The following is a 13,527-nucleotide window of genomic DNA, read 5'->3' as shown; positions in this document are numbered from 1 at the left end:
TAACCACGAGGTAGGTGTAGCACATTTCTCAGAGAGGTGAGGTAACTTGTCTAAGGACTCACAACTAGTGAGTTGAGTAATCAGGATTCAAACCCAGGACTTACTAACTACAGAGCCCACACTCTTTCTCCTGCTCCTTGAGTATTAAAGCACCAGCTGAGAGTGGCTTGTTTTTTTTTGAGCGTGGGGGTCAAGATGGTGGTAAAACCTCTGCATTGCTCCCAAACTGAAACAAACTTCGATACTTTCAAATCTATTTCAACCTCTACCCAAGGAGTGTTGGGCCTTTATCATTTTTGAAAAACAAGTTCCTCGCTGCAGCTTGAAAATGTGGCAAGTCTCTCACTCTCTTCCAAATCCATGTCCAGGAAGGGGTGGGTGGGTGGGTGGGTGGTGTGTGTGTGTGTATATGTGTCAATGGCAGCCTCAGGGGAAACTGAGGATGTGTGTGTGTGTGTGTGTGTGTGTGTGTGTCAACGGCAGCCTCAGGGGAAACCGAGGGTGTGTGTGTCAATGGCAGCCTCAGGGGAAACCGAGGATGTGTGTGTGTGTGTGTGTGCGTGTGTGTGTGTCAATGGCAGCCTCAGGGGAAACCGAGGATGTATGTGTGTGTGTGTGTGTCAATGGCAGCCTCAGGGGAAACCGAGGATGTGTGTGTGTGTGTGTGTGTGTGTGTGTGTCAATGGCAGCCTCAGGGGAAACCGAGGGTGAGGGTGTGTGTGTGTGTGTGTGTGTGTGTGTGTGTGTGTGTGTGTGTCAACGGCAGCTTCAGGGGAAACCGAGCAAAAACTGGGTGTGGATACTGGGAGAGCAGAAAAGGTTCTGTGAGGAGGATACAGGTCTCAGATATTCCAGCAGAAGAGAGATGGGCCAACTTTAAGTCCCAAGGAGAATGGAAGAAATTCTATTCCCGGAGGCTGAACTGCCCCAGTTCCCAGAGGGGACTCCCTGGACAATCAAGCATGGACAGGCTGAGCCCAGAGCAATTAAGGACATGGAAAGGCCAGCTAGTGTTTTGGGCTTTTTTTTCCCAAATAGAGCCTCACTCCCACCCCACTCACCACTGCTGTCTTCACTTTCTCCTTACCTGGAGCATAACTGGGGCTATTGGTGGGGTACAGGCTGGGATTGTAGGCAGGGGCTGCAGCTGGATAGGCTGTAGGGTAACCTATGAAGAGACAAAAAAGTTCCATTTAGTTGGGCAAGAAGAAAGCAGATTTCTGAGGAAATGGAATCCAAGTCCCAAGCTTGGCCTTCAGCCTCTTCATGGGCCATTTCAGGTAGTATATGTGACTGGTTTTAGCCTCTCAAGAAAAATCACCAATACCACAGTCCCAACATATACACATTTTTCTGTCTGTTTTTAAAAAGAAGTACAAGAAATATATGTCTATATGCTCACTGTAAAAAACCCTGAAACACTTTGGAAGTATATATGGTAGAGAGTGTAAGTTTACTTTCACATTCCTGCCATAATACTACTCTCCTCCCCAGAGATAATAGCAGTTTGGCATCTATGTCTCCAGATAGTTTTCCATGCATTTTTATACACATATATTCAGTGGTGAGCTAGTAAATATTTAACGACTGGCTCAAGGGGACTGGGGTGGAGCCCTACTTGTAGCATTTGCTAAGTTCCACGGTGTAAGCACTCCCAACCATGGCCAATTGCAAGCTACCAACATCACTGAATAAGTAGCTGAGAAGCTCACAATTGGCTCTAGAGAGCCCACACAAGCCTGATCCAGTCCACCACTGCATATTATATATAGGGATTTAAAAAACTTTTTTTAATTGTGACAAAATATATATAAGATAAAATTTGTGATTTTAACAATTTAAGTGTACAATTCAGTGGCACTAATTACATTCACAATGTTGTGCAACAATCCCCACTATGTATTTCTAAAAGTTTTTAACCACCCCAAACAGAACTCTGTACCCATTAAGCAATAGCACTCCATTCCCTCTTCCCATAACCCATCTTAACTTCTTTTTTTTTTTTAACATCTTTATTGGAGTATAATTGCTTTACAATGGTGTGTTAGTTTCTGCTTGATAACAAAGTGAATCAGTTATACATATACATATGTTCCCATATCTCTTCCCTCTTGCATCTCCCTCCCTCCCACCCTCCCTATCCCACCCCTCTAGGTGGTCAAAAAGCACGGAGCTGATCTCCCTGTGCTATGTGGCTGCTTCCCACTAGCTATCTGTTTTACATTTGGTAGTGTATATATGTCCATGCCACTCTCTCATTTTGTCCCAGTTTACCCTTCCCCCTCCCCATATCCTCAAGTCCATTCTCTACGTCTGCGTCTTTATTCCTGTCCTGCCCCTAGGTTCTTCATGATTAACTTCTAATCTACTTTCTGTCTCTATGAATTTGCCTATTCTAGATATTTTATGTATTCTAACACATGGAATCAAACACTATTTATCCTTTTGTGCCTGGCTTCTTAGCATAATTTTTTCAGAGTTCATTCATGTTTTAGCATGTATCAGAACTTCATTCCTTTTTATGGCTGAGTAATATTCCACTGTATATATATATATATATATATATCACATTTTGTTTATTCATTCACCTGTTGATAGACACTTGGGTTGTTTCCACCTTTTGGATATTGTGAATAATGCTGCTGTGAACACTGATATACAAGTATCAGTTTGAGTCCCTGTTTTCAATTTTTGGGGGTATATACTGAGGAGCAGAATTGCTGGGTTATATGGTAATTTTATCTTTAGCTTTTTGAGGAACCACCAAATTGTTTTTCACAGTGGCTATACCATTTTACACTCCCACCAGCAATGCACAAGGGTTCCAATTTTTACACATCCTCACCAACATGTGTTATTTTCTATTTTTAAAAAAATTATAGCCGTCCTAGCAGGTGTGAATCGGTATCTCTTTGTGGTTTTGATGCGCATTTCCCTAATGATTAATGATGCTGAACATCTTTTCATGTGCTTATTGGTCATTTGTACATTTGTTTGGAGAAATGTCTATTCAAAACATTTGCCCACTTAAAAAGTTGGGTTGTTTTGTTGTTGAATTGTAGGACTTTTTAAATATATTCTGGATATTAAACCTTTATCAGATTTGTCATACTGAGTGAAGTAAGCCAGACAGACAAATATATGATATCGCTTATATGTGGAATCTAAAAAAAAAGGTACAAATGAACTTATTTACAAAACAGAAATAGAGTCACAGATGTAGAAAACAAACTTATGGTTACTGGGGGGGGAAGTTGGGGGAGGGGGATAAATTGGGAAATTGGGATTGACATATACAACACTACTATATATAAAATAGATAACTAATAAGGACCTACTGTATAGCATAGGTCAGTTCTCTGTAATGAACTATATGGAAGAAGAATCTAAAAATGAGTGGATATATGTATATGTATAACTGATTCACTTTGCTGTTCAGCAGAAACTAACAACATTGTAAATCAACTATACTCCATTAAAAACTAAGAAAACAAAAAAACTTTACCAGATTTAATTTTGATGAAATCCAATTTATCTATTTTTCCTTTGTTGCTCATGTTTTTGGTGTCATATCTAAGAATACACTTGCTAAATCCAAGGTCATGAAGATTTACCCTATATTTTCTTCTAAGAGTTTTAAGGCTTGACACTTATATTTATATCATTGATCCTTTTTCCCCACGGCTTGTGGGGATCTTAGTTCCCCGACCAGGGACTGAACCCGGGCCCTCGGCAGTGAAAGCATGGAGTTCTAACCACTGGACTGCCAGGGAATTCCCATCATTAATTCATTTTTGTATATGGTGTGAGATAAGGGTAAATGTTGTTTTAAATTCTATTTTTTCACTTTAACATTATAAGCATTTTCCCACGTAATTCTCTTCAAGACACTTTTTAATATCTTGATAATATTCCATTATGTAGATATATCAAATTATTTAACCATAACTCTATTTTTATAGGTTTACTTTGTTTGCAAATTTTCATTATTATAAATAAAGGTATGAGAACAACCCAAATAAATCTTTGGCTGCATTTCTAATTATTTTTTCAGGAATGAGTTCTAGAAGTGAGCTTTCTAGGTCAAAAGATAGTGCTATTTTTATTTTTATTTTTATTTATTTATTTATTTATTTAATTTATTTTATTTTTTTTTTGCAGTACGCGGGCCTCTCACTGTTGTGGCCTCTCCCATTGTGGAGCACAGGCTCCGGACGCGCAGGCTCAGCGGCCATGGCTCTGTGGCCCAGCTGCCCCGCGGCATGTGGGATCCTCCCGGACCGGGGCACGAACCCGTGTCCCCTGCATCGGCAGGCGGACTCTCAACCACTGCGCCACCAGGGAAGCCCGATAGTGCTATTTTTAAAGCCCATTCATTCAGCAAATATTTCAGTATCTACTCTGTGCCAGACACTGTGATCCCTGCCCTTGTGGAGCTTACATTTTAAGAGGGTTGGAGAAGGCAGTGGATAAATAGTAAATATTAAAAAAACAGTCTTAAGTGCTATGGAAAAGAGAAAAAGGGCAGGGTAAAGGGCATCAGACGTGCCACGGTGTTGGGACTGCACTATTAAATAGGGTAACCAGTATAAGACACACTGAGAAAGTAAGGTTTCCACACAGACTTGAAGGAAATAGAGTTAACCAAGCAAGATGGCTGAAGGAAGAGCATTTCACAGGAAGGAAACAGTCAGTTCAAAGGCCCTAAGTTGGGAGTATATGATATGGGACATGTCTGAGGAATAGCAAAGAGGCCAGTGTAGCTGAAGTGGAACAAGCGAGGGGGAAAGTAGTAGTAGAGGAGTCAGAGAGATAAAAGGCTGGTCAGTTCATGTAGGGCCTTCAGGCTACTGTAAGGACTTCAACTTTTACTCTGAGTGAAATGAGAAGCCATGATGGGGTCTGGAGCAAAATAATAACATGGTCTGACTTATGTTTGAAAAGAGTCACTCTGATTGCTGTGTGGAAAACAGACTATAATGGGGGAAGAGTAGAGAAGCAGAGAGACCAGTTAGGAGGCTACTGCAAACTCCTTGCAATAGATGATGGGGCTCAGATCAGGGAAGTAGCAGCAGAAATGATGAGAAGTGACATGCTAAGAGTTTTCACATACTTTGCCACTCTGTTTTCTAGAAAGACTATGAATTTGTATTCACACTAGCAGTGTGTAAGTGCCTGTCTCACTGCTCCCTGCAGTTTTTAAATGCTCACTGGTATTTTGACTGACAATGGAAAGCTGATTTTAAAAGTCAAAGATTAAATCCCTAAACCCCTAAAAGCTTCTTTGGGATTTATAAATATTGAGCTTTAATAATGTATCTTTGTTAATATACCTCTCCCTAAATCCTTTCCAATTCCAAAGAAAATTCATCTCTCTTTACTCCCAATCATTTTCTGATTTCAGAACCAAGGCAGCCAACTTGTTGTCACTTAATTAGCAATATGGAGGTCTGCCACTTCTCAAGGAGAAAGTCAAGGGTTTAATCTGGGAAGTGAAGTGACCTGGTCTCATGGTTGAAATCTGTATTCAGCTTCATGTGAGAGATTGTACAGCCAAGGGTAATCATACCCCTATTATGTCATTTCAGATGTCTTTTACTTTAGGGGCAATTACAGGATCTTCCTTCAGTGTTTCTAAGTAGACTTATTTTTCATTCACTTGAATTTGGCAGGTATCAAAGAATGGCAGCATTAGAAAGAGCCCTCTTCATTTTCTAGGTGACATCCTTAGGCTGAGAAAAAGGAAGGGATTAGGGTCACAGATTGCAGAGGTTAGAAGCACCTTCAAGGCCATTTGAGGCTAGGGCTACCCTGCAACACACTCGCGCATCATTCATCCCAGCTCTTATGCCTCTACTGACCATAATAAACTCTGTCCTTCCCTGAGACTTGGCAGCCCCCTCCACCGTGAAACTGCTCTGATTGTCTGAAAGGGACTTCTCATACTTCACCAAACTCTATCTGTACCTTCTACCCTGTAGAACAGAACAAATTTGAAGACACATGCGTCCCCAATGACAGACCTTATCAGAGTGTACTTCCATGGTTTGTTTACATTTCCTGTCCTCCCCCCTTTCCCCAATCTGTAAGCTTCTTGAAGGCATAGCTATGTCTCATTTGCCTGTACACAAGAGCTCTTGATCAGTTCCTATTTTCTACTCCCTGAGCGCACAACCACCTCCTCTTCCCCTCAGCCTGGACAGCAAGCATCCAAGCTTCTCAAACACAGGGTGGTGATGAATAGTCTGTGTGGCCAGTAGAGAGTATCCCTTCCCGACCATCAACTTCCCCTGTCCAAAAAGGGCATCATATGAAAGCTGGGCTTCCTTCCTACAACTTTTCTGGGTTTGTTTTGTTTATTTTGTTTCCTTGTCCCCAACTGATATTACTCATCCTGCTGCCTCTGTTGATGATGCTGGCATCTCTAGTGCCTAGCACAGATAACTGCAGAGAATAGGTACTCAATAAAGAGATTACCCAGGGCATTGTATTCTGGAGCTATGAAAGGTTTAAAGACAAAAGAAACAAATCCAAGAGGGTCCCTGGCTTTGAGAGTGTCACCAAGTAATGAGGGAGAAAAACAGGTGAGTGGACAGTTAGAATGCAGCCCGAAAAGTGCCATGACAAGGATGTAAAGTGAGCAGAGAAGGGGCCTTCATCAACCAACATTTATTTAGTACCTATTGTCTGCCAGGGATTATACTGGGCACTAGGTGTCCCTTGATGTGGACAAAAAAAGGGGAGGAAGAACATTCCAGGCAGAAGGATGAAGGGTAGCATTTTGGGGACATCCATAAGTGGCTTGGCTTGTACCCTCCTTGGCTCTATGAAGCAGGATTGATGGGTTAACCACACCTAAAAGGGTGGGTTGCCTTTTAGGTCTTGATCTCATCATTTTGTCTTCTTGTGACCATATCTCCCTTTACAGTCATTGACCCTAACTTACCTTTTCAGTTTCATCTGTCCACTACCTATGCCCTAGTTTCATATTGCTAGACTGGACTGCTGTCCTGAACTCCAGACTCACAGTATCTAACTACCTACTTAACATCTCCACTTGGACGTTTGCTAGACATCAAGGCTATATGGGTAGAGTGGCTAAGAGTATGGTCTCTGGAGCTAGATCTAAGCTTAGGTTTGAATTCCAGCAACACCACTAATTATTTGTGTGACCTTGGGCCACTTACTTAACTTCTCTGTGCTTTAGTTTTCCCATTTGTAAAGTGGGAATAATAATATTATTTACTAATAGGTTGCTGTAAAGTATCAAATTAGTAAGACCTCAAAGTACTAGGAGCCAGGCAAACAGTTAAGACTTCCAAAAGTTAGCTATTATTATTTTAAACTTATGACATTCAAAATTAAATATTTACTTTTATCTTCCCATTCCCTTCCAAATCTGTTCTCTAAGCTTTTTCTCCACACCAGTAAATGACAACTCATTCTTCTAGCTCCTCAGGCCAAAAATCTTAGAGTCATCCTTGACTCTACTCTTCTTCTATCCACATCTAATCCATCAGCAAGTCCTTTCAGTTCCACCTTTAGAATATATTTAAAATCTGACCACATCTCATTGCCTATATACTTTCTATCCTAGTCCAAGTCATCATTATTTCTCACCTAGATTATTGCAGTAGCTTCTTAACGGGTCTCCCTGCTTCTACCTTTGATCCTATGCAGTCTCTTTACCACAGCAGCCAGAACAGATCCATTAAAACATTAAATCAGATCATGACACTCCTCTCTTTAAGCCCCACAGTAGCTTCCCAAGACAACTACGGTGAAATCCTTTCAATGACCCACCTGGACTTCAGCTACCTCTCTAACCTCCTCGCCTTGCCCCCATGCTAATCTACTCCAGCCACAATGGCCTCCTTGCTGTTCTTCAAATGTGTCAAGCACTTTCCCATCTCAGAGCCTTTACCCTGTCCCTTTCTTCCCTTCTGGAACTCTGTTCAAAGGTCACCTTACATTCTTTCTAAAATACTACCTTCAACTTCCATTACTCTCTGTGCTCCTTATCATGCTTTGTTTTCCTTCACAGCAGTTAACAACCTGATATACTATATGTTTACGTACTTATGGGAGACTGCCTATCTCCCACTACTAGAATGTAAGCTTCAGGTCATAGTAACACTTGCTAGACTGTGGCTATTACCTGCTGAAGTCTCCTCTCAGCACACTCCCAAGACTGTGGATAGGCTCTGCCCCACCAAAGCGAGTGGAGCGCACTCCAAGTCCCAGTTCCCCAAGACTGCCTGGATCTGTTGAAGTGCATTGGGGGTAAAGACATGGAATTCAAATAATACACCATGGATATTTCACCCATCACTCAGACAAAAGATATTTTCATACATGCTATGTCATTCAAGCCTCAAAACAACACTAATGTTATTTTCCCCATTTTGTAGATAAGGAAATCAAGGCTCAAAGAGGTAAAGTGATTTTTTGGCTGAGATTATTCAGTAAATCAGTGGTGGGAACTGGCCTTTTCCACACCTACCAAATAACTATGACTTGCTCCTTGGGAACAAGTGTGCCCCTCCTGTATTTATATTCTTTGGAGGTCAAGAGTGAAGAGAATAAATGGACACAAATGAGCTTTTCTCCTCTGTACCTCAAAGGCTACAGTAGTGATCAGGTTTCCCAAGATTCTGATGTGTACATTTTAACTGCTTTACAGATGTTAATACAATCTAATCCCTTTTACTTGTTGCTACTAGGATTAGGACTGAAGAAATGTAAAGCTATTTTTTTGATTAATATGGAAATTAGAAATTACTTTCAAGAGAAATCAGAAACTATTTCTGAAACTACTTGATCTTTAGGAAGTAAAAATAGCAGAGTATCAAAAAGGTAGTGGAAGACTAACTCCTTGGGTCAGGAAGACAAAGAGGATTATTCCTTTGTGAGCAGGGGGAACACTTATGCAATGAAGACAGAGCTCTGAAGCTCACAATTAAAATGAAGAAAACTGCCCCCAACCCTAGGGGTGACCAAAAAAAACCAAACAAGCATAATAAAAATCTTTAATTCTCTCAAAATAAAAAAGAAGAGGGCAAGAGGAAGGATACAGTTTTGAATCTGTAACACGTTCTGAGCACTGTGCCAGGCACTTCTTTATCTGACTTAATTTTTACCCTAACTCTGTGAAATACATTATTAGTCCCATTTTATAGATGAGGATATTGAAAGCTTAGACTTATCTTACACAACTACTAAAAAGAGAGTGGAGACAGAACTGGGCCGGCTGAATGAGACAAAGTCCATTCTAACAACCTCCCTCAAAACATGAGTCTACTTTGCGTAAACCTCTGGATCTGGCTGCCGTTTTCTTCGCCAACATTCTTTTATTTCAGATTCAAAACCTGAGAAAACAGGAAATTACTCAGGAGAATCGATTTGGTCAAAGATGGTGCAGTTATTTAAAAGAAAAAAAAAAGCTATTCTGTTCCCATTCAGTATCCTAATATAGGTCATGCTCACGTTATTGAAAAGCATCACACAGGCACTGAATTACACAGTTAGAAGAGGTATTAGAGATGATTGAGTCTAATTTGACACTCAGCACTGTAATATCTTCTATAGTGGCCCACATGGCTGGCCACATGGCCTCTGCCAGCACACCTTCTAATGATGGTATGTTCAGAATCTCTTGAGGCAGTCAAAGCTCCTGTTGGAGAGCTCTGGAGGTTAAGAAATTCTTTACTTTGCGCTAAAAATCAACCTTGTAAGGAATCTAACCCTGAACAGCTTCTAAACTACTGGTCCTAGTTCCACCCTCACAGAACATGTCTGTTTCCTCTGCTCCAGCACAACTGTCCACAGATATGAAGATATCAGTTATTCTTCCTGAATTTTCTCTTGCTCAAATCCAGACTCAATTCCTTCAACTCTTCCCCATCCTGATTGTCCACCTTTGGTCAGATTTCAATTTACAAATCATCTTCCCTTAAAATAATTCCATTTTCTTCCTGCCTTGCTCACACTTCTTTTTTTCCCTTGATTTAAAAAAAAAAAAAAAGAACTGAATTGACACAAGACTGGTAATAAGTGGTCAATGAAGGCCTAAAGTGACTTAATCCAGATTTCTTCATCATTATCCATCAGCATAGTTAGCATCTAGCAGATGTTTACTGTGCCAAGCATGGTGCTAGGTTCTCTACATAGAGCGTACAGTCTAACAGGGAAGTAACATAGGTTATTTATATTAATCTATAGGCAATATATATGATATATAATCAGAGAATGTCGGGGTATTCTTGAAATGCTGAGGAAGGAGTGAAGAACAGGTCTGGGACAGTTGGGAATAGCTTTTCCCAAGAAGAAGAAAGATTTTAGCTGGCCTGGAACAATGAATAAGAGGAGTTTGTCAGAGGTGTGTGAGGGTGGGGACAAAGAAATACATATTCGTTTCATGCATGAAGACATGAAAATGTATCCCATATCAGGCAAATGGCAAATAGTTTAGTGTGGTTGGAGGTTACAGTGAGTGGGGAAGAATGGCAGGAAATGAAGGTTTAAAAAATACACTGGGGACAGATTGTGAAGAGATCTGAATGCCAGGCTAAGGCATGGAATTTAAGAATCCATTGGAGGATTTTAAATTGGGGAGTTTCAAATTTGTGTTTTATAAAAACAACTACAGTAGCAATGTAGAAAGGGGTTCAGAGTGGGTGAGATCAGAGGAGGGACCAGATGGGAAGTTGGTGCAACAGCCCAAAGGCAAAGCTAAAACAGTAACAATGGGATAAAGAGAGTGGAACTACAAAGAAGTTTAGGAGACAGAGCTCACAAAACTTCATCCTGACAGCAAAATCATTTTTATTGCACTGAGCTGAAAGGCTACAAGTAAAGATGGGAAACATTCTAACTGCAGGGTTTGCGGGCTATTTTCCCCCTTTTCTTTAGATAGGCAGAAGGAAAGAAAATAAATTAAATGGACCTTTGAATGTGTTCGCTCCAGATAAAAAGCCTAAATCTGAATTCCTCTTACTAGTTGGGAGGCCTGGCTGCTAAGAGTGCTATACTGGCGGAATGTAGGTCAGGGAGGCAGGCAGCAGTTCTGCAGTGCTGGCTCTGGACCAGCTCACCAGACCTGAATCTGAGGAAGCCTGTACACTGGATTCAAGGCCCACCCACCCAGCCTCCCACTAGTGAGCCCCAGGGAAATATAAGGGTGTAAGTGAGGCATTGTCCTTAATTGGGGCAAGACAACTCCCCCTGAGGTAACAAGAAAGGGGGCACTATCCTGTAATCAACTGTGCTCTGAGTTACATTGTTGCATCTTCAGGGAGAACTCATCCATCAGGTGAAAGTCCACCAACCTGTGGGTCATTCACCTTGGCTGGGCCCTAGAAGAGAAAGGCTGCTAAAACCAGAGCAGACCTAGCTTGATATGTCTTCAGTGTAAAAACAATATAACAACAAAAAAAGATAAGAAAATAGGCTAGGTTAAAGCTAGTAATAAAATTGCTACTAAGTAAGCACATAAGGTAAGTGTGTTCTATTCCTCAGGGGGAAACATTCTTTTACAAATCTAAAAATATCACCAAAGTTCCCTATCTGCCAGTATGGGAGAAATTTTAATGGAAAGCAGATGGCCTATTCTGTCTCAATCACCACTCCAGGAGTATGCTGCTGCTCCCCCAGCCCCGCCACCATCTATAAGACAGATGGGAGGTACTCAGCACTTTACAGACTGTTCGGTGAATGATTCCTGCCCTCCCTGCATTTATCTTTTAAAAGAGATTAAAAGCAAGATGAAATCTTGCAAACTGATGATTTGGTCCATGAATCCCTTTCCCTCCCAGATCAATTCACTCTTTCATTTCATTATTCTGTTTAACAAGATTTGGTAAAGGAAAGAATCTTGCTCAGATTCAATAAAATATATTGGGATACTTGGTTTTTCATGTGAAGAAAAAAAAATTAGATCCCCACCTCTCACTTCTCCAATTCCAGAAAGACCAAAGACCTAAATTAAACAAAGAAACAAAAACTTTAAAACTATTAGAAAAAAAAAAGAATATCAGTTTGACCTTGGGATTAGAAAGTATCAATATTTCTTAGATGAGACCAAAAGGTTGATAAATTTAACTTATCAAAATTTAAATCTGTATGACAAGATGCTATAAACAGAGTTAAAAAGCAAGCACAGAGGGCTTCCCTGGTGGTGCAGTGGTTGAGAGTCTGCCTGCTGATGCAGGGGACACGGGTTCGTGCCCCAGTCCGGGAAGATCCCACATGCCGCGGAGCGGCTGGGCCCGTGAGCCATGGCCGCTGAGCCTGCGCGTCCGGAGCCTGTGCTCCGCAGCGGGAGAAGCCACAGCGGTGAGAGGCCCGCGTACCACAAAAAAAAAAAAAAAAAAAAAAAAAGCAAGCACAGAGTAAGAAAAGATATTTATCACACATTTAAAAAGAACTAGTATCCAGAATAAAGAACTCATATTAATCAGTAAGAAAATGAAAATAAGGCAAGAGAATCTAATCATGCAATTCATGGAAGAAATCACTCAAATGACTAGGGAGATGGAGGAGAAAAGAAAAAGATGTTCAACGACACTAGTAATCAGCAAAATCCAAGTAGATGGAATACAATATTATTTCACACCTATCAGACTGACAAATATTTTGAAGTCTGACAATATCAAGTGTTAGGAAGGATCTGAAACAATGGTAATTAGTAAAAGCATTCTGAAAGGCAATCTTGTAATACCAAATAAAGACAAACAACCTAGCAGAATCTGTTTCTAAGTATATAAGCTTGGGGAACTGGAATTTAAGCTGGGCCTTGTGGAATAGGCAGGATTCTGACAGGCAAAGATAAAAGAACTGGCATTCCCAAATAAAAAGAACAGTATAAGCAAGGCCACAGAGACAGGAAACCATCTGAGAAATAGCCAGACTCTTTTCCAAAGTGGCTATACCATTTTTACACTCCTAGCATCAGTATATAAGAGTTTTAATTTCTCCATATCCTTGCCAACACTTGTTATTATCTGCCTTTTTAATTACAGCCATTCTAAGGGTGTTAAATAGAACCTTACTGTGGTTTTGATTTGCATTTCCCTGATGACTAATTAGGTTGAACACCTTCTCATGTGTTTATTAGCCATCTTTTTTTTTCAGTACGCAGGCCTCTCACTGTTGTGGCCTCTCCCGCCGCGGAGCACAGGCTCCGGACGCACAAGCTCAGCGGCCATGGCTCACGGGCCCAGCCGCTCCGCAGCATGTGGGATCTTCCCGGACCGGGGCACGAACCCGTGTCCCCTGCATCGGCAGGCGGCCTCTCAGGGAAGCCCCTATTAGCCATCTTTATATCTTCTTTGGAGAACTATCTATTCAGATTCTTTGCATATTTCTTAATTTGGTTGTCTTTTTATTACTGACTTGTAAGAGATCTTGACATATAAACATTGGTACAAGTCCCTTATCTGTCAGATGATTTGCAAATATTTTATCCCAAATATGTGGGTTGTCTTTTTGTTTTCTTGATGGTGTCCTTTGAAGTACAAAAGTTTTAAA

At 40.9% G+C, this 13,527-nt stretch overlaps 1 protein-coding gene across 2 annotated transcripts in view; it reads right to left on the bottom strand.

Moving 5' to 3' along the window:
• The window catches only part of FAM168A (family with sequence similarity 168 member A), a 207,043-nt gene that overhangs the window by 20,891 nt on the left and 172,625 nt on the right, over nt 1-13,527 (bottom strand). For both annotated transcript variants that reach the window (XM_082626561.1, XM_082626562.1), the window contains exon 3: nt 1,088-1,168. In XM_082626561.1, coding sequence (XP_082482687.1) covers nt 1,088-1,168 — 81 coding nt within the window. The remainder of the gene's footprint in view (nt 1-1,087; nt 1,169-13,527) is intronic.

Source organism: Mesoplodon mirus, assembly GCF_964341445.2.
Source record: "Mesoplodon mirus genome assembly, chromosome: 7".
Taxonomy (NCBI): Eukaryota; Metazoa; Chordata; class Mammalia; order Artiodactyla; family Ziphiidae; genus Mesoplodon; species Mesoplodon mirus.
This window is presented reverse-complemented; position numbering and strand designations above follow the sequence as displayed.